At 32.3% G+C, this 27,629-nt stretch overlaps 1 protein-coding gene across 2 annotated transcripts; it reads right to left on the bottom strand.

Moving 5' to 3' along the window:
• Nucleotides 1-2,814: 2,814 nt before the first annotated feature.
• Nucleotides 2,815-27,629, bottom strand: Orc4 (origin recognition complex subunit 4). Of its 2 annotated transcripts, none has more exons than XM_072526553.1 (5): nt 27,250-27,629; nt 21,250-21,595; nt 17,592-17,896; nt 9,043-9,321; nt 2,815-4,862 (listed from the first exon to the last, which is right to left on the bottom strand). In XM_072526553.1, exons 1-5 carry the CDS (start codon nt 27,451-27,453, stop codon nt 4,692-4,694), a joined length of 1,305 nt encoding a protein of 434 aa, XP_072382654.1. In that variant the 5' UTR covers nt 27,454-27,629; the 3' UTR covers nt 2,815-4,691. The 2 variants fall into 2 exon arrangements, with proteins under 2 accessions (XP_072382654.1, XP_072382655.1); XM_072526554.1 differs by having other exon boundaries at nt 21,250-21,531; nt 27,250-27,440.

Raw genomic sequence — 27,629 nt, 5'->3', positions numbered from 1 at the left:
TGATACACATACAGTATTGTATCATGGTACACTGAATACACATGAATACAATGTGTATTCATTGTACCATGGTATTGTATACATACCCTACCGGTATGCGACCGGTTTATATTGTAATTAACAATGACTACGACTTCAAAAAACTATTGCAGTTTTCCTCAATGTTCATCCTATTAAAATTTCCAAAAAAATACCATACATAAGTTTCCGCTGGACGAGAACATGAGAAAAGTTTGGCAATGCATTTTGCGAATTGGCAAATCTATAACCAAGTATATGACTGTGCAGTTTACATTTTACTATGAACGATTACTTTCCAAATAAGTGTTGCTTAAAATATTATTTATATTTTATTATATTTATATTTAATTTACTTTATAGTAACACCTGAAACTAAATTGAGAAGACTGAAGAAAAATGCTGTTCAATCAGCTAAATTGCCCCAAAGGTCTCATGAAGTTATTAGTAGAAAACGTAAGGCGTAATTTACAAAATGTAACGTGGCCAGCTCCAAAAACTACCTTACCCTCAACTAAAGATCTCTTCCGACCTTGCAACCACAAAAATAATTTAAAATAACATAATAATAAAATAATGTAAATTTTACTTTCCGTGTTTCAGACATACTGTAAAAAACAAACATTTAATTTAATTTTTATTCAAGTGTAGGAGTCAATTACCGTATGTATAAACTCGAATCACAAACAAATAAACTTTGAAGAACGTACTCCAACTTTTATTTTGGCAAAACACACGTGTAAATGATTTATATTAAACGATTTATAGGTTCGAGATCAAATGACAAAATGATTTGTTTTCCCGAAGTAATCGTCATCATTGAAATCTTGATCGCCGTCTGTCGGAATTGGCTATCGCGAATAAAAGTTTATTTAAGCTGTTAATACTGTGACCTAGGAGCTTTTGTGTTGTAGGTTTCCAGCTATGAATCTGTCAAAATGTGCCCGAGTTGAGCGAATGGACATTACGAACTGTTCAGTGTTCTGTTTAATGTAGGGAACTGCCTCATAGATAATAATATATGGTACTCGCTCAACTCAACATCACAGTATAAATAACAACTTGTTGTCTATACTGTGACAACATAATGTAAAAATATTTAAGCAATTTTAATGCTATGCAAGAGATTATGCAACTGCGCAGTCCACTCGATATTTAATGCAATATATATAAACGAAAAATTATAACATATTCTACTTTTGATGCTATTTTGATGCAATTTGTCAAAATTCCTGTTGCCAATTAAAATCTATAGTTTAGAATAAAACTTAACCTTTTTATGTAAGTGTAAATGTTATTTGATGTCAACAGATCAGCTACGGGCAAGGAAAATATGAATATGTATATGTATGCAAGAGAGGCTTGCATAACATTAGACTTGCTTGGCCTAGATGTAAAGCTACTTTAATGTAAAAAATCTTTAGACTTAATCTGTAAATGTTTATAAATTGGCGCTGGGTGACAACAACCGATCTTGTGAACAAATAGCCTTATTTTGAGGAAATTCTGAGAGGTGTTGTTGTACCCTCAGATTGGTATCAAAGTATTAAAAATTTGATACCAATCCAAAATTACAAGAACAACTCTCGGATCTTCACTCAAAATATGGCTATTTTCTCTCTCGGGATCAAGACCAAGTAACTCAAATGTTAAATTGGGTGCTGCAGAACCTTAGACAACTTTCCTTGTCTAAGTGCAGAACCTCTTTCTTCTTCTTAAGTGCCCTATCTGGTCCGAACGTTGGCTAGTTGGCTACCATCAAGGCAATGCAAAATTTATTTACTGTGCTGCGGAATAGTTCGGTTGATGTTGCTCCAAACCTATTGCGCAGATTTCCAAGCCAACAAATTCTTCTATTTGTTGGATTTATCTTACCTTCAATCTTTCCCTAGAATATAATCTGGAGAAATCCATAATTTAGTTTGATTCACATAATGTGTGCAAAATATTGTATATAGTTTTAGACATTTTACTGTTTTCAATAGATCAGGTTTACAATTTATTCCTCTGAGTACTTCTTCGTTGGTAACTTTGTCCATGGAATTTTGAGAATTCATCGGTATATCGACATCTCGAATTCCTGCATTCTTTTCTAAATGGCTCCCGAAATAGTTCACTCCTCGAGTCCGCGTATAATAGAACAGACCAAATATAATATGAAATTACTCGCATCTCAAGTTATAAGCTTAGATGTTTGCTGCATATTAAATTCTTCATTTTTACAAATAGGACTATAGCTCCTTCGATTTGGCATTTCATTTCCTGAGAGTGATCCCATTTACACATAACCTCTTTCTTTTGGTAAAAGTTTGACATCGACTGGAAGCATAAACATATAATAATACAAGATAGATTGATCGTTGCCATACCAACCCGTTCCCCCAGTGCGACAGAGAAAACTGACGCGAAGCAGTCCCTGCATATCTTTCTAATTTTCCAGGTTTATCGACCACGTAACCTAAATGATCGATGACAAACGCGGCTCGTTAGACAGCGATGTATCAGTTTTCTCTGTTGCACTGGGGTAACGTAACTGTGGTCTGTGACTGTATTGCAGCAGTCATTATTTCTTGTATTATGCCTATGTTTTGTAACATTTTTTTTATAAATAATATATTAAATTATTTCTAATCTCTTTACAGATATAGTGATTCTTTGTAAAGACAATGAAGTTGACATTACTTACTCAAAAGTTTCTACTCTAATCTAAACGCAAAACAAACAGAAATTAATAGAACAATGAAAAAAGGAAATCAGAAATGTTATATGTAGGCTACAAAATATACAAAAAGGAAAAAAATCCAATTAAAGGTAACGGTACTATTTATTTTTATTTTACAAAATTCACGAGACACTCCGTTTTACTATTATAATATCTAATAATAAACATGATAATCATAAGTCTATAAGTATTTAAATATATAAAAAAGAAAGAATATAAAAGATATATACTTAAGTTAGAAAAAGCAAAACATTTAAGTAGATACCAAACCAACTATATTCGATACAAAAATGTCAGGTAAATCTTTATTGATGTTAATGAACTATAATTTTGTCAGTTCAAGCTATAATATGTTTATCGACACGGAATTAATAAAAATCATTACGTCTCAATTACTTAACCCAGTCAGTCTCATAAAAGGAAGGGCAAATAATTAATACATACTCCAGAAGAGACTCATTAAGAAAAACTAGAGAGTTTCAGATGTATATATTTATGTAGAAACGAACACATTTTCGTTCGAACGTTCGAACAACGAACACACAAATCATGTTTTCATAAAGAGACAGCCTTTGCCGGCAGAGTTACTTAAAGTTTGAATTGGCAGTTTTACTTTCATTATTTGGGCCAAGATTCTGTATAATACAAATATCAACTTGATGTTTATATTGTTTATATTTCCAAACGTAAAGTGTTACGATTATCCAACTCAAAATTGCCATTGGCAAAATTGGGAATGAAACCAAGGCTAAGCCTTAGTGAAAGCCTAGGTAATCATTCAACTATCTACATGCAGGGGCAATCTATAAAAATTATATCAGATAGTCAGGCAGCATTAAAGGCACTGTAATGGAAACGGATTGACCCCAAGTTAGTTTGGAACTGTTTACTCTGAAAAGTTTACTCTAGGTGCCTGGACATACTAGTATTGACGGGAACCAAAAAGCGAACCTAAATACTTGCCAGGGGAGGAGCAAAATAATCATTCATAGACGCAGAACCCCTCCTTGGCATCGCAAGAAGCACAGTCAAAAGAATATCTGACTGGGTGAAACGGATGTAACGTAACTACTGGTACGAACAGTTGGGTTTTAAATATTCGAAGCATTTTACACATGAACTTTCTAAGAAGATATTCAAAGATCTACTAGGTATGAATGGGAATAATCTGCGAATTATCATAGGTCTCCTAACGGAACATTGTCGCTTCAATGGGCACATGAATAAAATCAGACTGTCAGAAAATACGAATTTCAGATTTTGTCGGGCTGAAGACAAGACAGCGAAACACTTTCTGTCCACGTGCCCAGAGTTGGATGTGATAAGACTAAATACATTTGAGCACTATCAATTCGAGCCCTACAACTTTATAGAACGGGCACCAAAGGCTATAATAAATGTTACAAAGGCTGGGCTGAAAGAACAACTTTAACCCAGGGATGCGCCAAATTAGACCTCTTAGGTCGGGTGGTTAAGAATCCCTTCAATTGAACTTAACCTAACCTAATCTCAACTAACTACTTAACATTAAAACAGACTGCTTCGGGCGACATTACAGTTTCACGATCGGTGATTTTTGATGTTACATTGTTTTCCGGAACGGTAGGCCGAGTTTCGGAATTATTTCTCATGACGTTTCATCTACGACTGCGTCATAATTATCAAAGACACCATGGTAATGGTCATAGTTGACTCAACTGAGAGGAAGGCAACTCCAACCATTGTGTCGTCTTTGATAATGTATGTCGCAATTGCAAACGAAACGCAAAAAAGAAATAATTTCAGAACGCGGCTTATAAACTTAGAATATAATGTATCTTTATAACTTATGGAATAATCATATAAAGCGAACTATAAGTTGCATTAAATTTTTATTCTCCTAAAGTTTATTTGATATTTTATTTCAAAAATCTACCAACTCTTTTGCTGTAAACTTTGGCGTTATTACAGGTTAACCATAAGTTAAAGAAGAATTGGCCCACTGGACTACTTCGGTAGGTACTTCAGGATTTTTCTTAATTGCTTCACTAATCTGTGTAGGCATCACGAGCAATTCAAAAAATCTATATTCCTTTTGGGTTTTAGATCCTCCTCCACTTATCATTGAAATCAATTCTAAACTCTGAAATAATGTAATAAAATAATAGTAATTAATATATTGGCTGTTACATACTATTAGAAATTATTTGAAATATACACAGAGATCAGGTCGAAAGAAAAATACAGTATTTTATTTTTACTCTTAGGCCCGTATTTATTCAATTACAATCAATACTACAAATAGCGCTATAGCTAAAGTTAATAATGAAGTCATGATTTAATCATTATCGGTATTCATTCAATTATTTCACGATATTATCAAGCTATTTCGTGAAGAGCCAAATCGAGTTTGTATTTATTGTGACTAGAAAATGAAAATGGATTTTGCCCCTTTTGCGATAATCCAAACATCGCAACTTAGCCAGTGTTTTGCGACCAACTATGATTCCACAAGGAAATTCTAGTTTTCAACCAGTAGCCTACGTTTCACAGTATCAAGTGTACAGCGCTCGACAATTACAAGATAATCAATATTCAATCAAGGTTCAATATTCTCTATTTCTAACCACACCACATTTTGAATCACAATATCTTGGCACAACTGCTACCAATCAAAACTATAATGACAAGTGGAAAGTCATTGAAAATTCGGAAAAAAGGCATCGAATCGGTCCAGATAAAAGAATAGTAAAACAGACAAAAATTCTACTTCTGTTTGATGATGAAATAAATAATAACAATGATGAAGACAAAGTTGAGTTAGACAATATACTGAAACTACCTCTCGTATTTACATAATCAGTAAAAATATAAATCTACCAATTGAGCTCCTAAATTAAAAAGCAACAAATTAATTACGAACTGAAAGTCGTAAGTTTTGATCAAGTAAAATTCCAGCCCAAGACGACTGAAAGCTAGACAATAATAATAACTTTAGTGGAGAAAAAAACGAGTTTCATACTTGTCAAGTAAAAAATGAACGCAGTTTTAGAATCGTACTTAAAAAATCTGCATTACCGATCTTGGTCATATTATTAATAACATTTGGAATATTAAAAATTTTAAAACCAAAGCGCCGTTTCTCATTTTTTGTGGCTCATCTAAAACCTACTGAAAATGACAAAGAAATAAGAGTATTTGTTGAACTATCCAATTCAAATTGAACCAGTACATCAAAAAAGGCAAATACCAAAATGCTTCAAAGATGCCAAAGTTACATATAGATACGGAAAAATGTATCGTTAGTATTACACAATTAATGAGGGATACTAACAAAGATACTAACATTATGTTTCCACTTAATTGAAAGAGATCAAAATCATTAGCCCCCCTCCAAATTCTGCATCAACGCCCTGTTACGTAACTACGGGTTTGAAAGGAAAGATAGTCGAAGTAAGTGTGCAACTGGAAAGAAGGTAAAGAAAGTATAGAATAGAAAAGAAGGACGAAAGAAGAATAGAATACCGAATAATAATAGAAGAATAGAATACCGAATAATAATAGAAGAATAGAGCACCGACTAAGTAGGCTCGAGAGACAAAAGAAAGGTGGGGTTCGAGAGCTAAAAAAAACTAATAAAATTACATCAAATTTCTTCCTGAAATAATTTAAGAGTGAAAAAATGAGAACTGAAAAATAGAAGGTAAACTAGAACAAGATAGAGATCCTGAACAAGCCAAAATTAGCGCCAGTTAATTTAATTTTCAGCAAATTAACAAATCTGTGGGTTAACTCAATTAACTTTTCTATTAAAAGTTTAAAAGCTTATTAAAGTATTAAAGTTTTCTTTTTATTTTCCTTAAACTAACTACTCTGTGAAGTGATACTGAAAAGAGATATGTAATAGGGCAAAACAAATTATGGTTTAAACATAGAACAAAATAGCATTTTTGTGTTGATAATATTTAGAATAAAGTTAATCAAACGCAACTATAAAATATATACTCAAAATACTGCAGTTTACCGTGCTTAGACTCGTAGCGAATAAAAATCCTGGATAAAATATTCACTTGAAGACTTGTAATAGCTGATTACCTACATCATTGTTTGGAATCATCACACCATGGTCAGTGGCGGATTCAGAAATTTTTGTCGGTGGTGGTCATGGGTCTTGAGGGTGATTTTGATATAGGATTTAGATTTTTGCACCTTTATGATTGATATGATTTGTGCCCCATGTAAGGGAATTTTTCCCTCATTTGCTCCATTGCCCTCCATTGTCCCATTTTCTCCATAATTATTTTAAGCGATATATTAAACCAATGAGAAGTTATTATACCCCAATTACCCTACGGATGCAAAGAAAGGTACAACCATAGATAAATAATATAATATTAGAAATAAATACGCAACTCAATGTATAAATTTCGTTCATTAAGGCCCCTTGCGGCTGGGGTCATTACTAATCATCTTTTGGCGGGAAATTCAAATAGACACCCCTTGCATATATACCCTTTAGCGCCTCTTGCGGGCTATTTCGTTACTAATTAAAATTTAATGGAAAATATCTTACTATTTTCTATACTATCTTTCTATTTTCTATTACTATAAGGATATATAAAAAATGCACAATTTTTCTAGATATACGTATATTTATTTGTTGTTTAAGATAAAACAGTTATAAACTAATCATATAATATTTATTACACATATTTTCAGAAACAAATGTTAAATACTATTATTGTCTGCTTCCTGACAACTTACTATCATCATCGTTTTTGTAATTTTTCCATGATTTGTACACAACCGAACAATACAATAATTCACCATGTTTAGTTTTTTTACTAGCACAACACAAAAATTCAATTTGAAGAATTATGACAGCATGTCAAATCCAGAATATGAAATTGAAAATGGTCACTAACATAGTTGGGAATTTCGAAGAAAATTTCAGTTAAACTTCGTGTGGAATCTGGTCATTGATCTAATAATAGAACGTCATGTCCTGGACTATGCGGGTGACCTGGTCATGTTAATCCATAAGAAATTTAAGTCAAACATGAAATACAACAGGATTTGATTGTTCAAAATCATGAAATTTACCATAAGGAGGAATTTAGAGGGATTAGATCCTCTACATCTATATGGTACAAATCTAAATCGGATGAGTGTTGTACCTTGGGTTAATGTTACACTCGAAGCTTACTAGGAGTTAGCAGATAGAATGAATAATAATGAAAAAAAAGAGGTTTAAAACTAGACATAATATATTGGACTTATAACTTGGTAATAAAACTAACTAGTATCAGTAGTATGGTGGCCAAAGGTACAGATTGCGAGGAACCCTGGACAACATAATTATTAGATCTGACTTCTGACCACGAAAGAAAAAAAATCGAGAAATAAAACAACGGTATCAACAAACTGTATAAATACAAGCAGAATTAAAAAATACATAACTAAAAGTATAAGAAGATTAAGATAAGGCTGATGATACGGTGCTAACAAATAACATAATAGACCTACAACGAATCGCTGAAATATTAAAAAAATTACTCAAGATCTTGGAGTTACTTATGGCGAACACGAAGCTTCTTAAACGACATATAATTTGTAGTAAAAAATACACAAAAAAGTTTCAAGAATAAAAGCAATATAAAATTAGGCGAAGTATCAAATTTCATGCAGTCTTATTCAAATTGAAAATACTTTCTATGTTGCAGACAATAGATTGAGCAAATAAAACTTCTAAGCTATCTTCGAGTCTGTATAGCTTATTATTCTTATTAATTTTTCCAGTGTGTCAGTGTATCTGACATCTACTCCTCGCCGATTTTCTCTGGTTATTATTCCCTCTATATTGCAGACACGGGTAATGTGATCAAAGAAGATTAATATCGTTGTAAATACGAAGCTAGAGCGAGTCAAAATCGGTTGTTAAACTCCTCAAGAACTGACGTGTTTGATCTTTTGCCTATTCTAGACATTTTTCTTCAATAACACATTTCAAATACATCCATACTACTGTTGCACGCTCTAGTTTTGTGTATATTCATTTCAAATCTTCAGAATAAAAGAAGCAACGGTTTACAGTTATAAGAAACGGTGCCTAAGTAAACATAAAAAACAGCATATAATAAAAAATGATTGAGACGTTACCATGAGTGCGTAATATGAAAACCTAGTTTGATTATACAACCAGTTAACTGTGAAAAACGACAGTACATACGGTGAAAATATTTAAGACGGTAGTCAATCTGAGATGATTTACAATTTTTAAACAAGGCAACATAGAAAATAATTATAGGAAAAGGTCAACTCACCTGTATATGTTCAAACGCTTTCATGATTACAGATCTTGGAAAATTTTGAATATTGGAGTTACATTTGACAAACTTGTTATATCTAGATAGAATCATCTCGAAATTCATAGCTTTTCCTTGATATATTTCAGCATGATGTTTCATGGCAATTAAAAGGCACAATTCTAGAATGCTCAGATCTTGTAAAATAAGTAATGTTTCATCTACTTCTAGTGCATTTATTTCTTCTTGGAAATCGTTTATTGTAAGTGGTCCCTTCATATTAAATATGATTTTAATCTAAAAATATAAACAGCCCATAAAACATATTCACATATAAAACAAAGGAGAAGTAGTAAGGTATCTAACAAAACAATTTCTGACTATTAGCAAAGAATATAGACGCGTATAGAAGGATCTTTCACTATCATGTTTTAGTCTCGGCAGAAGTTATACAGATGTTATAGAGAAGAAGTTGAACAAGATTTTAGTTCTTTATTGTACCACTAGGGAGGTCATGCCAGCACTATTACTGCTTCTAAAATATGAAAGTGGGGCAACAAATACAACTTTAGATATTTTCTTATGTAGATGCCGCGTGGTTGTAGAATGCTTTGCATTTTATAAAATTAGAGATCAAATCCAAAATATGGCGTGTATTCAAGAACCTGGATAACTTTCGAGCGCTGTAAAATCCAGAGAAGTTCATGAAATTAAACAAATTTTTAGAAAAAATTACTCTATAAAAATCCCTCTATAATATTGCTCTGATGCCATTTCATTGACCAGAAAAAAAGTTAAAACGACTAAAAGAAAATTGTGTTCAAAAATTTTTAGTTATTTTTGTTTATAACATTTTTATTTTTAATTTTACGAATATAGTAATATAAATAAAGTTGTAGAAAATTTAATTTCCTAGAAATTGTTTTATAAAATTTTATGTAGGGTTGCTAATTTACGTTGCTAAGGGTGGCGACCCACAAACTTGAACTTAAGCTTATACTAACCACCCCGACACATCAAAAAATAAAATTGCGTCCACTCGAAAATGTAACTTTTCAATGGACTATTAGCATAGTATAGTATACAGAATTATTACTATACAGCTTGGGTAATAATCTATCGTCAGTACGGACGTTACGTGAGATGGAGTGAGAAACACCTGTTTATAAAGAGAGAGGTATATTAGGTCCGCCCTTTATATCGTCGAAAATGCATTAGTGGAAATAATGCATTCAACAGAAGAGGGGAAGTTCAACGTTGATAAACTTATTGGTTTTATTTGACCTGTTGTATTTTTAGCATTTGAACAATGTTCTAAGATATTCAAATTTGGTCAAATTGATTAAATGATAGCTTATTGTTCTTTATTGGGAATATGCCACAATTTTACTTTACAATAAGTTTAATTTAACATTTTGATTTCCACTTTGGAAATCGTTTTATATAAATAAATTTTATTAATGCATCAAAATAAGCTTATTTTAAAGTCACATTGTGCCTTATTCCCAATAAAAATAATAAACTGCATTATGACGCCACAATAAAAAAGCTTCATACAAAATTATTTGGCAACGTCGCGTCGTCAAAGTAAAGACACTTTGATTTTAACACTTTGGTAACGAGCAGAACAGAACTAGTTTGGTATGTCATGCCTATTGCATGGGTTCGTGGGTTGGTCTTTCATAAAGCATAATAAATAAAGACAGTACTAGTAAACCATTAGGAAGGAGTAGGTGTATTATATTAAATTTAAACTGGACGAAAAATTACGTCTTTTAATTAAAAATAAGATATTATTTGGTATTTTCCAAATGATATCTTTGAAACCATATTTTCGTTTATATTTTTCGGAGGTAGTAGGTGTGAAAATAAAAATTAGTTATAAAAATGAAATCAAATAAAAAATAATTCCAACACTGCTGTTTAAATTAAAAATAATTCTAAACTAAATAAAATTCTTAGGTAATTAAATGTTCAAACAGACCACCAAATTGTAACGAACAGTAACCAAATCTATTATACAACGCATTTCTCATGGCGTTGAGTTCATCTGCCGATATGTTTTGGCTAAGTTGGATTATCTTTTCCTTCAGTTCCCCCAAGTTGGTGTCGCTCGAATTCATGCCTGTACAATTTCGTTTCTAGCATCCCCCAAAAATTAAAATCTAGAGGAGCAAGTCGGGTGACCGAGGGGGCCATTTTATTGTACCGACTGTACTAATGACACGTTCAGCAAAAATTAACGCTACATAGTCTCTAACGGCTGTTGGATTATGTGCAGGACAGCCGTCTCGTTGAAACCAAATTTCGTTGAAGTTAATTTAAAGGCGTTGAAGTGCAGGAATAATTTTATTTTGCAGTAATTGGAGATATTTGACTGCATTTAAATTGCCTTCAATGAAAAACGGACCAACAATATGGTCTCCCAAAATTCCAGTCCAAACATTCAACTTTTGTGAATACTGCGTACCCACGGACACACTCAAATGCTTATTCTCCTGAGACCAATAACGTACAACGGATGCATTATTTTTCTTGTGAATTGTGAAGGAAGGCTCATCTGTAAACAAAATATTTTTCAAAAAATTATTATTTGCATGGCATTTCTCCATCATAATTTCACAAAATTGCATCTGTTTTAATTGATCATCAGAAAATATTTCTTGTGTTGTCTGCACTTTATAACAATGGTAGTTGTTTCTTTTCAAAATATTCCTCACTGTTTTTGCATTAAAATCAACTTCATCGGCAATTTGTTTACTTGAACACGGCGTCGCTTCAGCCAATGCACAAACTTGAATTTCTCTAATTTCTCGTTCTTGAGAAATTTTCTTTTTGCGAGGTTGATCTGATGGGCAGCATTTTGTACATCTGCCATTAGTACAGCCAAACTTTTCAAATTGATGAATAATGGCCAATACAGTTTTTTCTATTGGTATTGGCCTATTTTCAAAAGCCATACTAAATAAATTAATAGTTTCTTGTACTGAATTGCCCCCAAAGTACCATTTTATTATCTGTACCCGTTCTTCTGTTGTATAAACAGTCGGCATATCAAATTTTTATCTTTACACTTACGCGGTTACCTCCAAAAAGAAATACGTAGCATAGCGTTCGGCCTGTCTCATATACAGTTAACCATTGAAGATAACGGACGAATGGCGATGTTGCCAAAAATATCTTGTTTTATTGGAAATTAGGTTACAATTTCGTCAAATAAAAATGCGAATCTGTAAATTTCTCATGGATTTAAATTTTGTACCAGTATTTGTGTCAATTAGTGTTTCATGTTTAATATCATCATCCAGTTTTGAATGGCTATATAACCGCGCCACTGATCACCAATATTTTTTTAATCAATTCAATGTTTTAATTCAAATATATAATAAGGCAACCCAGCCGCTGTTTCTTACGTATAAGCTGGATCGGAAACAATCGTCTGGCGTTCACTAATGGGCGTGCATGAGGAATGTGGAGGGGAGGCCTAGGGGAAATATGATGGTTTTCTTTGTCTATTCGCTGAAAATATGATTTTATATTCTACTATACTGACCATAAACTTTTACCTACATTGTATATTTAAAATGTCATTAATAAAAAAAATTTATTGTGTGTAATAAATTATATATAAATATTATATTCAGCTAATTTGCCTTTAATAGAATCCAACATTCTTACTGAACATAAAATATAGAAAATTAAATCATTTACTTTTCAAGTGAATGGAATTATTAAATTTTAAAGCCACTGTTTGAGGCCCACTGATCATTGCTTAATTAGTTATCGGTCTTCATACATAGCTTTTAGTTTACTAGAGATCAGAAGATGGCAACACGTTGCCAGAAACTGAACAGAATGGCGACTAATCTTAGAGCAGGCCAGGATCCACGGAGAATTGTTGAGCCAAGATGATGATGACCTTTTTCTAAACATTATCTCAAGGTACAAGACTTTTGTCTCAAGATGCACAAGTATCATAAACCTTGGTCCATGGTGCCCATAATTTTTCAAAATCTATAAAAAAACAACAAATATAGAATTTAATTTTTATAAAACCTTTCTCGATGTAAGAAAAGGTGTCTTTACCATGAATGCTTAATAATGGCAACAATCAGTAAACTGAGTATTTAAAGAGATAAAACCCAAAAAGAGGTCCAAGGTACAACGGTCTCCCCTATATCAACTAAATAAGATGTTTAAAAATAATAATTGTATTTATATGAAAATATTTTAAAACAAAAAGTGTCATAAAAATTTAAACAGATGATTCAATCATGATCATTCTGGCTTTACAACCCTGAGTGGGTCCTAGTCTCCTCACGAATTTCTCCCCAGTCGTCCCTATCCTGTTTCTCCGGCAAGCACCTATTCCCATATTTCTCATGTCTTCATCAATGTTATTAAGGAACCTTGTTCTGGGTCTTCCTTTTCTTCTCTGACCAATGGTCAAAATTCAAAATGGTCAAATTGTAGCATTTCAAATCACCTTGTATATATTAAAACACCGAAAAAGTATTTTCAATCCTTTTGCATCGCTGGAATTGATAATAAACACATTTTTAAGTTTGTTTATATAATATCACAGTTGCGTATTTCTTCGGTATTTCTTTGATGGAGAGCCACTTTAAGATATTTTGCGCGTCAAATAAACAGAAATATTCCCGTTTCTATGCTTTGTTTATACCAAGTTGGGCGAATGATTTTTAAAGATTATCACTCTCAGTGAGGCCGCTGTCAAAGGCAGTTGGTTTTGGTGTTAGTCCGAATTTTTCTTCTAATTCGTAATGTTTTTTCGTTTTTCGTCTTTTGTCATAGGAAAATGTGCAGTATAGTAGCAGTGTGGAGTTTAAGTGCAGTTAATGAATTTAGGTTTGGAGGAGTTTTTGAAGAGAGAATCCGCGGCGTGGCTCGTCTGAAGAAACCGGCAAATTTGTTGGTAGAAAAGTGAATTATACATGAATGTAATGTGTCAATTTTTGCAAGAGTAATCACTGTTTTGTTTTCGTGCCGTCTCTCACCTAAGGGATTTGAAGAACGGCGTTTCCAACAACTTTACCCACATGGTTCCATTGCGCTTGAGTTTTTAAGAAGCCAAGTTTGCGTCCCAGTGCCCAGATTCCACCATCATTTTGTTTGTCCCAGGTCATTCCGGACTATTTTCGCAGTGTGAGATGCATTTGTTTGTGTTGCAGTGAATTTGAGTCCAGTTCCAACCCCAGAACTTTTAAAGAAAAAAAAATAAAAGTTAGTGAAATTCAGGTAATTTTTTTTGTTGAACTTTTAAAGTAAAAATAGACATTTTCCATCGATAATTGCTTTCGTGACAAGTTAAGAAAGTGTAATAAGTAAAAATCTAAATATTAGGGAATGGCTAGCAGAAGTTTTAAGATTTAGTATTGACAGTTAGCACTATTTTCTTGACAGTTGGTACATACCTATGGTTTGTTTTTTAACCAGGAGGACTAAACTAAAAAGACAGATGCACACTCAAGAAAGTTACTAGAAAAGTCACCAAATACATCTTCTTTTTTGGTTTATCATCTCGGCCTTGCGGTAATCCAGTAATCAGTATCGGATAAACTCACACGTCGATTCTAACATAACTTTGTTTATGTTTGAATAATAATTTTTTCCAATTCACTTCCAATATATATATTTTTATTTTTCTAATTACAATAAAAATTAAATATAATTTAGTAAAATGTTAATAAACTTCTGTACTATTTTATAGAAGTTACATAATTACGTCTCCATCTTATAATATCATCACGTTCAATGAGAATATTTTTTCGACTTCTTTTCAAGTACCTACAAAATAATAAAATGTACATTTTTATAAAGCTCTTTACCTTCTAATTGATTGCCTAACTCAGACACAATATTAAGATTTTTGTGTTGCACTTTTTATTTACTATATACTTTATTTGGAAGATCTAGGCGGTTGTTAATTTCACTTAAAATTTTATTTAATTTATTTTTCATTTCATTCTTGAACAAGAAGCTGTGTACTATCTGTCGTACAGATGTTTTAACTCTTTCATCGTATGTTGCAAGGATAGAAGGTCGACCGCCAATATTTTTAGGCCATCTTACTGTTCCAGTCTGCTTATATTCCTTAATTGTTCTGTAAATAGTTGAATTCGCAACACCCAAAATTAGCGTATTACTTTAGTAAATCTTGATTTTAACAATAACTATTCTGCAAAACCAACTTGTTGCCTGTTTTCTTTTTGCTGCCATGGCTGTTATTTTTATCCCAGGATTATCAATTTTTATTTATTTGTACATGTTTTTAGAATGCATTGTTTTTCATTTGATGATAAATGACCCAAATCTACTCGGCGTTTTTTAGGTGGAGAAGGATAATTACCACTAGTAGGTACTTGGCATTGAATCCATATTGTTATCTTAATAACAGTAATACGTCGCTAAATAGTTCTGAAAATAACTGTTTTTTATGTAAATATAAACGAAAAGTCTACAAATTAAAGGAATAACGCAGAAAATACAAAAAATCGTCGATATAAATTTTGAAATTCCATAAATGTCATTAGTGCCAAAATATCATAATTTAGTGAAGTAAACTTGCCTGCGGTTGGACCAATTACAAACAAGTATTACGGAGCGGTAAATTTGAATTACTCCTCCTGGTTAAAAAACAAACCATAATCATAAATTGAGATCTTGTTTTGTTTTGTTTTTTAAAAAAAGATTAACATCTATGCATAGTTCCATTTAAAAAGATATTTTTCATTTGTAATAATTTATTTCTGGTACAAAATATCGCCCATTGACAATTGTTCAAAGTTGGACAAAGTTCTTCTAGAATCTCCAACTTCTAGAGTTTGTAAACCGATAGTAACATTGTAAGTTGTTTTTTGATATTTTGTATTTTATTATTATTTACCTATATTTGTAACAGTTTGTGGTGAGATAACAATAAATATTTAATTTTTTTTCCCTAAACCAAGTTGTTTGTTTCCTTTTAAAAAGTTTCTAACCCCTTTTTTTACATTTTTTAAGAAAGAAACCCCAATTTTCAACCCCCTATAATGATCCCAATGTGGTAGGCAATATAACCGTCGTCACACTATCATGGAGCGTTTTTCTAGATGGGTCGTTTTGTTCCATCCGCATTACATGTTTCGATGACGTCCTTTTCTATAACAAGTGATCGTACGATTTGTGGTTGCGTGCTTATTTTCATATACTTCGTTTTGTTGGTATTTATTATTAAACCCAATTTTTGTAGCTGATTCATTCAATGCTACATTGATATCATCAGCATAGGCCAGGATTTGCACTGATTTATTAATATATTGAACCAGTAGTTGTGACTTGTGACATACGTATTACTTTTTCCAGAGCCAGATTGAAGAGTATACAGGAGAGAGAGTCTCCCTTTCACAATCCGTTATTTGTTTTAAAAGGTTCAGACAGTTCCCCCTGAATTCGTACTCTACATTCAACTTTTTCAAGAGTTAGTTTTGTTAAATTTACCAACTGATTTGGTATTCCTAATTCTTTCATTGCTTTGAATATTTCTCTTCTATTCACAGAGTAGGCTGCTTTGTAGTCTATAAATATGTGATGAGTATCAATACCATATTCCAGTGTTTTTTCCAAAATTTGTTGCAATCTGACGAATTGTCGATTTACCACCTCTGAAACTAGCCTGGTATTTTCCTACTATTCGTTATATGATATGATAAGCGTAATTCCTCTGTGGTTAGAGCATTCAAAGATATCTCCTTTTTTGTCTATGGTGCAAAGTATTCCAATCATTGGGGAGGGATTTCTCTGTCCATGTTTATTTTATAAGCTGCTGTAATGCCATTATGGTATCATGGCCACCTTCTTTATATAGTTCAGCTGGGAGATTATCTATTCCGGGTGATTTGTTTCTGGCTAGCTTTTTAACTGCATCTTTAACTTCTAAGAATCGTTGGCGGATCCTCTTCCCTATCGTATGTTCCCCTTACCTTATCTCTTTCGTCTTCCAGGTTTTCTTCTTCTTCCTCTACATTAAGTGCCTGGTTAAAGGATTTCACCCATCTATGCAATACACCTTTCATTTTTGTTAATAGGTCGCCATTCTGACTTCTGCATTGTCTTGTGGTTGCCTTGAATTATTTTCTGTTGATGTTAACAGATGATTCAATATTGTTATTAATTGGATGATATTTATAACTTCTAAATTTTGACAATCGTTACGAATCCAATCTTTTATTGACAGATATTCTTTTTTTACTTTTTATTTATTGTCTGTATTTTGTTTTTCATACAGTTTTTAATTTAAACCTGCTTAGAATAAATCTATGATGACTACAAACGAATTGATCGAGAGTAGTCAATCGATGTGAAAAACCGCTATTTGACGCCTTCTCGTTTCGCTATTTCCGTGGCGCTTGCCTCAGCATTTTACTATAGAGAAACAAGTAATACAACGCTAGTGTAGAAGCTTCGTTTCAAAAGCAGTTTCAATTTTAACAATGTAATGAGATTTATTATCACAATAACATAGAATAGAAGTGTTAATATATTTAAAAATAATGTAATTCACTTACTAATATATTCTTCAGAGTTGATTCATTTACATCTATATCCACCAACCTTTGAATAAGTTGCTTAAATTTTTTATCCTTTATTAATTTTTCTACAATAGTTTCATTCCAATTCTTTTTAAATGACTTGCTGAGATCACTACGGCATTTATCTGGCAATACTAAATAATATCTCACTCTATCTAACATATACTCAAGAGCCTTATTAGGGTCAGTTGGACCAGCAACTAAGAATATTTGCCTGTGTGAGAATCTAGATTTCACACGTTTCTCTAACAATACTGGAACATCAAGACGGCAAGTTATTCCTAAAAATAATAAATTCATCATCGTTATTCTTAAAAATAATAAAGTCATCATTATTAATTTGTAAGGAGCATTTCTTTCTGACTGCAACTTGACCAATTAGGCTTAAGTAAATAATTTCTCAATTCTATCAATATACCTAACTACAAAAAAATCTTTAAATACAACAAAATGGCGGCAAAATGCAAAAATTTCATACAAAATCTACACTGTTCACATTAAAAATGCATCGTAATTGTTATCGATAGGATACAGTGATCATAATATATCGATTTTTAATTTTTTTTTATTTTGTTTAATTTAATTTAAAAAATTAATTTCGCGCGCGTAACTCACATTCAAAATTGTCGGTCGCTTCCAGCGTTGTTACTGAGAGAACGGATCATCCTACACAAAAGGTGCTAATAAACATTTTTGTTCAAAATCATCTTAGCTACATTTCTTGTTTGAAACATTTCTTCCAAGACGTACAAATTCTTGGCAAATCGATGTTTTCCGTTTTCCCCCTTACGAGGGGAGGTTTTTAGAGGAAGCCCGAGGGCAAGAGTGGCAAATTTTTCGCATCTTTTTTGGAGTCCAAAAATTGACATTCTCGGTCAAAATCAGATTATTCGTATGATTTTTAGAGGTTCAGTGGCATTTTCGTCTCCTGACGACTAGATTAGTATCTACTAATTATTGAAAAATGAAATAGAAGCATTTTTTTCTTCTTTAACTACGGGAGCATCATTCACTAACTGATGTACAAATGTTTTGTATTTCACATTTTATCACCCGAAATATGCCCTCTCCTAAAGTTATTGACTGTTTTTCAGTTCATTTTTTTAACTGGAACTTCCTCTTTCCTAATATTCATTTCGACCTTTTTGTATTTTCTTATGCCTAACCATTTAATATACGCTTTTCTTTCTTTTATGAGGTCTTATGTTTCTTTGTTCCCCAATTATGGGGAATGTCCTTGTCTTTGAGAGTTTCCGAGTGCTTATTTTGCAGCTGTTTAAACTAGTTTTTAGATCTAGTTTTTACTTTTTTTATACAATAATTCAATAATTTTTTTAAGTGGTATATATATATATATATATATATATATATATATATATATATATATATATATATATATATATATATATATATATATATATATATAAGTATATTAAACCTAAAGCTAAGATTAATATTATTACAATAATTAATTTTAAACTCAACAGATTTACGTCGATTATCAGTGCGCCGAGCTTTCGACATCCTCCCTGATGTCTTCTTCAGGTCTTCCGAGGTCTCGGTCTCCCGAGCCCCCAGGACGTTACTACACTGATCACTAATCAATCACTACTGCTACTGGGAACAGCGGACGGTTCATTTACACTGGCCATGGTGACGTGGTTTGGGTGGAGGTTGTTCAGGGGTGGAGGAACTCCGTGTTGTTCATTTGGAATGTTGTCTTTGATTGATCAGACAAGAGATTAAAGTTTTCCTTGTGGGGTAAATATTGCCTTTATTCCTCTAGATTTAAGAATTTTGTCGATTTTGTCGGTGACACCTTTGATGTAAGGAAGAAAAGCTTTTGTATGATGAGGGTCTGAGTCATTGGGTTGAGATTGAGTGGGAGATTGATGTCTGTGGATGCTCCTATTAATGTGATTTTCGCGGTAACCGCTTTGGATGAGGGCTTGTTTTAAAATAGAGAACTCAGCAGGTCTACTTGCATCATCGCAAAGGCGTATTGATCTGGAGACAAGGGTATTAATGCCTGAATTAATTTTTGAAGGTGGATGATGAGAGTTGGCATGCAAGTATTGATTGGTATGGGTGGGTTTTCATTAAACAGAGTGATTGATGGGATCCTTGGGTGACCTTGGGATTGATTTTTCTTTATGATAACGTTGAGAAACGGTAGGGATGAATCAGTTTATTTGCCTCTATGGGGAGGAATTTTACTAGCTCACTAAATCATTTAGCAATCTGCAGCTACGTAAGAATGGTCTTCTTTGTGATTTAACATTTCTTAAAGCCTGCCGAGACCATAAAGTCATTTCCAAATTTCTTAAACTCAACCTCCATACCTCTTCTTCTTCTATCTCCCAAATTCTTAGAAAGACCAGTTATGTACTTCTCCACGAAGCTATTCATTCCACTAGACGAAAACTAGATGTTACAAATATAAAATGTAACCAACTTATTTCCTTTATATAAGTACTGTTACGATAAATAATGACGTGTCATATGACTCAAAACTGTAAACATATTTATTGCTAATATCTTTTCTGTTCTAGTCATTTCGGCGAGACTTGTTTACCTTCCGGCAGAAACTTCTAGTCCCTTCGCCAAAAGACCAGTCTATGAGTCACCTTGTCGTCTAATGGGTGGAAGGTCATCGACTCATCGCCAGATCCTTCTAGATAACGGTATTTTATATATAAATGGGACATTTTATTTGGAGGAACAGTTAATTTTTGAAGATCGCACCGCGCTTAAAATGTAACGCCCGTATTATAATTGTATAATTGTTCGTGTAAGATAAATTAGTGATAAAGACTTTAATAAATTTGTAAGTGTTATAAATAGAACCTTTAATAAATAAATAAAAACAATAAATTACCTACTAACAGTACCTACTTAGAGCATTAGCAATTTCACTCATCTTATACAACAATCTTCCAAAATTATATACAACACTTTGTCAATTATCTTGGAGATCTTTATGGCCACATTTAAATTTACCCGACATTAAATTAAACACCGAATTAAATAGATGTTTAAATGAAAAAATGTATCACCCACAACACTTGAATTTTTTCGTTTGCAACACGATACACAATATTATTTGCTAAAAATAATACTGTATGCATAGCTATGTACTTTAAAAACATTAGACAAGGAAAAGTGGACAAAAAATGTCTCATACAGAACACTAAGTCAAACTGGATAATAATATAAAAATAGATAATAAAATAGAATAATAGTTAGACATATATTTGAAGTACTCATTGAATATGTATTGCATTATGATTTCTGCCTGTTTTCCGCCATACTTTAGCCCTATTATAAAGGGCATAAAAAACAATAAAACACATTGTATGTGTGATTATTAACCTAATTGGTCGTAGCTCAGTGGCTAGATACTGGCTTACTAAGTCGGGTTTCATCCCGGCACAGAGACCAGAAATTTTTCAATTTCTAAATTAACTGACCGTCACCGTGCTTCGGAGGACACGAAAAGCCGTCGGCCCAGGCTATATAAGTAGTCGTTAGAGCCAGAAGGTTACATGAATTTAAGATGTACAATAAGCCAATTGGCTGCATTATAACCGGTTATAACGGCTTAAAAATATTAACCCAAATTATATTGACTTACCTAAAATACAGACTGGTGTCTGAGCTGACTGTGAAACATCAAACAAATTATACAATAACGTTTGATTGTGATGAAAGCAGAATAGGTCAAACTCGTCTAGGATAAAAATAATACTCTTTGAAGTGTGCTTTTCTCCTGTTCGTAAACAAGCCAATAAAAATGATAAATTTTCTGCGAATGTTCCAAAGACTTTGCCATCAACAACATTTTCTAACTTCATTTGGTACGTTATGCTTTTTAATGCTAATTTGTCATCAGTGTGTACCAACCCATGTAATTTTACTACAATTGAATCTTTTGTAAAGGTTGATACGGATTGTAATTCTGATAAAATTTGATTTACCATCTAAAAATTGTTATAATATATCATATTAAATACAACATAAACAATATCCACAAGAAAAATGGAGTTGGGTATTTTTTTTGAAAATTGAAAGTTTTAATAATATCGACTGTCATCTCTGCTTTTTAATATGAATTAACCTTGATTACTTGGGTCAACTTGATTTACCCTATATTGATTATTTTGATCAACAATATCAATATTGATTGGTTTAAAAAAGCTACAATACAAGAAGTAATAACTAAATGTAAGGACCACTAGCATTGTTTTATGAAGTAGATACATGATAAATCAATCTTATAAGTAGGTACCAATATTATACCTATTAATACTTTCATCAAAGAATATAGACGCATATAGAAGAATCTTTTTCTGTTATTTTTGAGCGTCGGCAAAGGTTGATCGCATATGTTAAAAAAGAATGAAAGGTGGATCAAGATTTTAGTACCACTAGGGAGCGGTCATGTCAGAGTTATTATTGCTTCTAAAATATGAACGAATGCTCAAAAAATTGTAGATGTTTAGATCAAAAAACAATTCCTGATCTTGTTAGTACGCTAGAATTGCTTTTTAGCACATACACCAAAGAATTATTTTTTTTAAGTTTTAAATTTTTTTTTTAATTTTTTTTATTTTTAAATGAAAAAAAACCTATGGGTAAGTCTCAAATAACGCCCCACTAGAGCTCAACAAAGGAAGATAACAAAAAGATAAAAATGGCTGCTGGGACATAGATCATAGCAAATACTAAGAAATCCAAATCAGCAACACCTGACGATAAAAAGAGACTTCGGGAGAATACCATCACCCCCCTCGTAACAGAGTTTCTAAGAAACCAAGGTGCTCTAAGGAGCAGACTAGGTCATAAAGCACCCTGACAAAAGTATTCAGAATGGTGGTAGCACACAGACACCATTTCCTGATACTCAACTAGATCGGGCTCAAGCAAATTTGATCATTAACAAACTGGAGCAAGCACTTGATGAGGCTCCTATCTGAGGTCAAATTAACTTCTGCAGTTCCATAAAACATCATTTAGCGAAGGGACCCTGTGGGTGAACTGTGTTAATGAGTATACAAAAAAATCACCACTGAAGTGGTGAAGACTATTGAGGGCCTGTGGGAGGGAGTAAACTTAAATATAATTGTTCCAAATAATATGCCCAAGCGCCCCATGATCCTCACCCGCGTCCCCAAGAAAAAACTTGATGAAGAAACTATCAGGGTCCTGATTCTAATTGAGATTTCGACTCAAAACATGTCGAAATTAATATGGCGACGTCGAAATGCGACTTTGCGAACCTTGTGGATTTCAGCTGAACTAACCAAACGACGTCACTAGTTTTCGACTTATCGAAATTAATTTCAACCACAAGAAAGTGGTTGAAATTTCATTTCGAGTCGAAATTAATCTGACATGACTGACTGGACTGGGAGAAGTGAACTTAGGTTCAGTTTAAGTAGGCGGTGTTTTGATCCTTGCAAGGAAAACTGAGGCAAAAAGTATCAATATAACTGTGTTTTACGGACATTTGCTAGTTTTGGAGGAATTAGAGAGGTTAGATATCCGACGTTCATAACGGAGGATAAGAAGAATGTTACGGGATACTCAAAATTCTTTTTCACTAAGTGATGCTCAATTTAGGCAGCAATTCCGGCTTAATAAACAAGCTGCAAATTATTTAATAAGGGTATTAGAACCATATTTGGAAGAAGGTGTTTATGCCTCTAGGATACCCAAAATGTTTAGGGTTAGTATTACTAAGCTGCAGTAAATTTAAAAATATATTAGAATATAACCACTAAGTCAAATCTTAGTCGTTATAACTTAAGGATCTCCCACATCGCCTTTTTTTTTCTTGCCATCTTTTCTTTCAATTCAAAATATAATTGAGAATGGCCAATATTTATGATTTAACAACTCAAACAAGAAAAAAAAGACGTTCACGTAACGTAAACAAAACAAACATTCAACAAGCGTAGTGCAGCCAATAAACAATAGGGCCAACCCAAATTTTCAGCAGTGTCAAAATGATAAAGTAAATATCCCCAGTTTTAACTACAATCGAAATGAATGAGAATCGCTAGCGATTGCGACTGTCATGGCGTAGTCGCTTTTAAATTTCGACATCGAAATGAAATAGAATCAGGGCCCAGGACCCGTCTAAGAGCCAAAATCAAGACCTTAACACATAAGACTGGTTGTGATCTCTGTTCCACAGACTGAAAGATAGTAAAGATAAAGGTTATAGAGGGAGGAGTTATGAAGGAGATAGTTCTCAGATCAGTATACCTCCCATATGTTATCTACCTCTTTTTCTTCTTCCAGGCGGCTTTCAGTTGTTAAGTTAAGATTTATTATCTTTCCAAACAATCTCCCGAAAGTAGGTAGGGCACTTAATCCTCTGTAGCAGTTAGGATCTTTTCAATTACCCTTTTCAAAGATGGACACTTGGTGAGCGGTTTTCCATTCAGATGATACTTTAATTTGTTGGCAGCATTGATTCATTAGAAAAGTTATTTGTTCTATTAGGAGTGGACCTCCTGCTTTAAGTAACTCTACAGCTATATTGCCAGGTCCTGGAGGTTGGACTGTTGGAATAAATTTTTATAGTGATTTTCACACTTTTCTATAGGAATTTAGTTGTTTAAGGAGTTATGGGTGTTTTTCTTGAGATTAGTGATAGTTCTCCATGCTTCCGTACTCTGAGAACCACCAATTAAATTTTCAACTTGGACACATTTTTATTCCCAGAAATTGTTTTTTGCTTCTTTTATTTGATTGCGTACTTCTCCGTTTTTCCTTTGATATGTTACTTTATTGCTAGATGTTTTATTTGTTAGCCATTTCTTATACATTTTGTTTTTTCTTGTATCATTTATTTTACATTTTCTGCCAGCTGTGGTGGTTCGTGGTGTTTTTTGTTGTTGTTCTCTGTTCCTAATACATACTACATTAACATTTTTTTTTTTCATTTTTGAAACCAATAATTGATTCATTCGTTCATGTATGAATAAAAAAATCAGTTATAAAGATTATATTTTAGTAAATGTCATAAATTTATAGATAAAATTTATTTTAATTTTAATTAATGTCAACAGTTTATTTTCAATTAAGTATAAATCAATTTAAAACTTACTGTTAAATATTTCAAAAATAAATCAGGAATGCTTTTTGTTGTTATTAAAAAATTATGGATGAAATGGAAGTTTGGAAGTTTCGGCGAAATGGAAACTTTCAAAATTTAATGAAAAGTTTCATTGAATACTTTTTTGAACAGGACAATTGTTCAATGAACTAATTTGGAAAATTGTCTAAAAAGTTTGATGAAAAGTCCTGAAAAAATTAAATTTTTGGTTGAAAAATTTTGAAATTTTTTTAAAATGTTTCGTTAATTTTTGGGCAGAAAAACAGTATAATAAAAAGTTATGTGACGGTTTTTCGTTGTGTTGGAATAAAACTATTTTAATTAAGTTATAAAATTAAAAAAATAAATACTTTGAATATTGTAAATATCATACCTTTTTAAGTTTTACAATTAAAAATTTAACAATTTAATATATTAAAAATAAAGTTTTTATTGTGAACAAAAACAAAAAAAAGTCAGTTTGCAAATCAATGGCATCGAAATTTGTTTAGGCGTAGATGCAAAGTTAAATAAATAGCTCCGTTCGTACTCCTTTCCCACTTCCACCTAACTACATCTTTCATGATAGTTTTAAGCCGACAGCCACGGTTTGAGTTTATGCAGTCACCCTCTTAAGGAGTGTTTTGAAGTATAAACCGTAACCAAATTGCCCATTTGAACTGTTCTTCTATATGCATCTATATTCTTTGCTTTCATATCCAAGGTCTACATTTTTCATTTCAAGTTGCTGTCACATTATATTATTGTCTAAGTCAGACACATAAATTTTATAATATCAAGGTTCCTTCAGGAACTTCATTTTACCACTACTGTAAATACAGTATTTGCCAAAATAAACAGTACCATAATTTAGACAGCTGTGACATTGAGTATGAAATATGTATTTACTTGATTGGGCTTATTTGTCAATAACTGTCATATTAACATTGTTAAAACCATTGTGAAAATTATTCTCAGAAGTGAGGTGAAAGTGTTTATAGTAGAGCATTATTTCTGCTCGTATGGAAATGGACAGAATAATGGGCCAAGTTTGAAACAAAATGGAAAATATCGACAAGCTTTAGTTCTCTTTGGACATTAGCTCTTTGTAGGACCTCTTCATTCATAATGTGGTCTACCCATGGAATTCTGAGCAACCTTTAAAAGCACATTTTGAAAGCTTCCAGATAATTCAGAAATCTTACTTTAAGTGACCAGGTTTCACTTCAGTACATCAGGATGGGCTATATGTAACATTTTGATAGATGAATTAGAAGGTGTAGAGAAACTTCAAACCAGAGAAGGTATTAAATTTACTGAAAGTTAGTTTCCCTATTGCAGGTTGGATATCATCATAGCTATTTGCATCTTATTAGCAGTCTTTCTAAAAAGGTCTAAGCTGCAATTATACCACTGTTGAAAATTTCTTAGCCAGGAAATCTCTCTTCTTCTTCAGCCTATGCTTATTTTACCCTTGATCTTTCTTTGCATGATAAGCCTTACTACTTATCACCTCTGGTAATATTGCCTAAATATTCTAATATTCTCATTTTAAGAATTTTTATGGCTTCACAATCTTTTTGTAGCAATTTTCTCAGTAACTATGTGGATATTTGAAACTCATTGAATCTACAGTATTTTTATTATAAGCCTGTAGTGCCACATTTCAAATGCTTCCAACTTCTTTACATGTTCTATTTTTAGTGTCCTGCTTTCCATTCCAGAGAACAAAGTAGACAATACATAACACCTTAGGGCTCTTATCCACTGTTCCATAGCAAGGTCACAATTAGTCAATATCGGTCATTTTTAAAAATGTTTGTCTCTCAACTTCAATTTGTGTTCTTAGTTCCCTACTTTGGTCATTGTTCTCATTTATCCAGGTTCCTAGATATTTCTAGTTGTTAATACTTTTTACTTGTTTTCTTTTGATAGCTAGACTCCCTAATATATATTACTTTGTAATGATCATGAACTTGGTTTTTTTCAGCTTGTTAGATACTGCATTGATTTGGTCTATTTACTAAATGTTGTAGTGATTGTAAATGGTCAGCTCAAATAACAGAGTTATCTGCAAATCTTATGTTGTTCAAAATTTTTCTGTTTATTGCTATACCATATTCTTAATCTAATAATGTTTCCGTAAAGATAGCTTTTCTATAAAGGTTAAACAATAATGAAGAGAACATGAATCCTTGTCTAACTTACTTCCCTATTAAATCTTTGTATTTTCTGCATTGACATTTTCAATTTTAACAGTTGCTCTATGATTCAAGTACATATTAATTATAATACATTTATCTCAACTATCCACATTGTCTTCACTTGGTAGTTCTACAAGTTCTGATGTTAAACTCTATCGAATGCCATCTGAAAATCAATGAACCAGACAAAGAGATCCTGATTCATATCTAAACATCTTAATGTGAGGACACTAAAAGCAAAAATCTCATATACATAATACCACAGTTGACAAAGTTCCCTTTATACTGTTTTCTGTACAAAACCAAAAAAAATAATAAAACTTACCATTGTTTTCCCAGAACTTCGAGATCCTATTAACAAGGCTGAATTTGATTCTCCACATTGAACTGTTCTTTGGATCAATTGTAATACTTCACTTTTTTCTTTAATATAACCAGTACATTCTTTATTATTCAGTATGTTATTTTTAAGAACTTTTCTAAGATCTCCTAAGGAATTTTCATCTAAATTGCTTGTATTTGAACGCATTGCAATTACGTGCAAAATCACAATTAGCTTAAAGATATTAAATTAACCATAAACTAACAAAATGGAAAATAACAAATACAAAATATTTGTTTATACTGTTTAAGTGCATGGAGTTTAAGTGGTTAGTTTTTTATATTGCATTCAGTATAAAATGTTTTGGCGGGATAATTGGCATC

This window comes from Diabrotica undecimpunctata, chromosome 3 (genome assembly GCF_040954645.1).
Source record: "Diabrotica undecimpunctata isolate CICGRU chromosome 3, icDiaUnde3, whole genome shotgun sequence".
Classification (NCBI taxonomy): Eukaryota; Metazoa; Arthropoda; class Insecta; order Coleoptera; family Chrysomelidae; genus Diabrotica; species Diabrotica undecimpunctata.
Note: the sequence above shows the minus strand (reverse complement) of the source record. Positions and strands in the feature narration are given on the sequence as shown.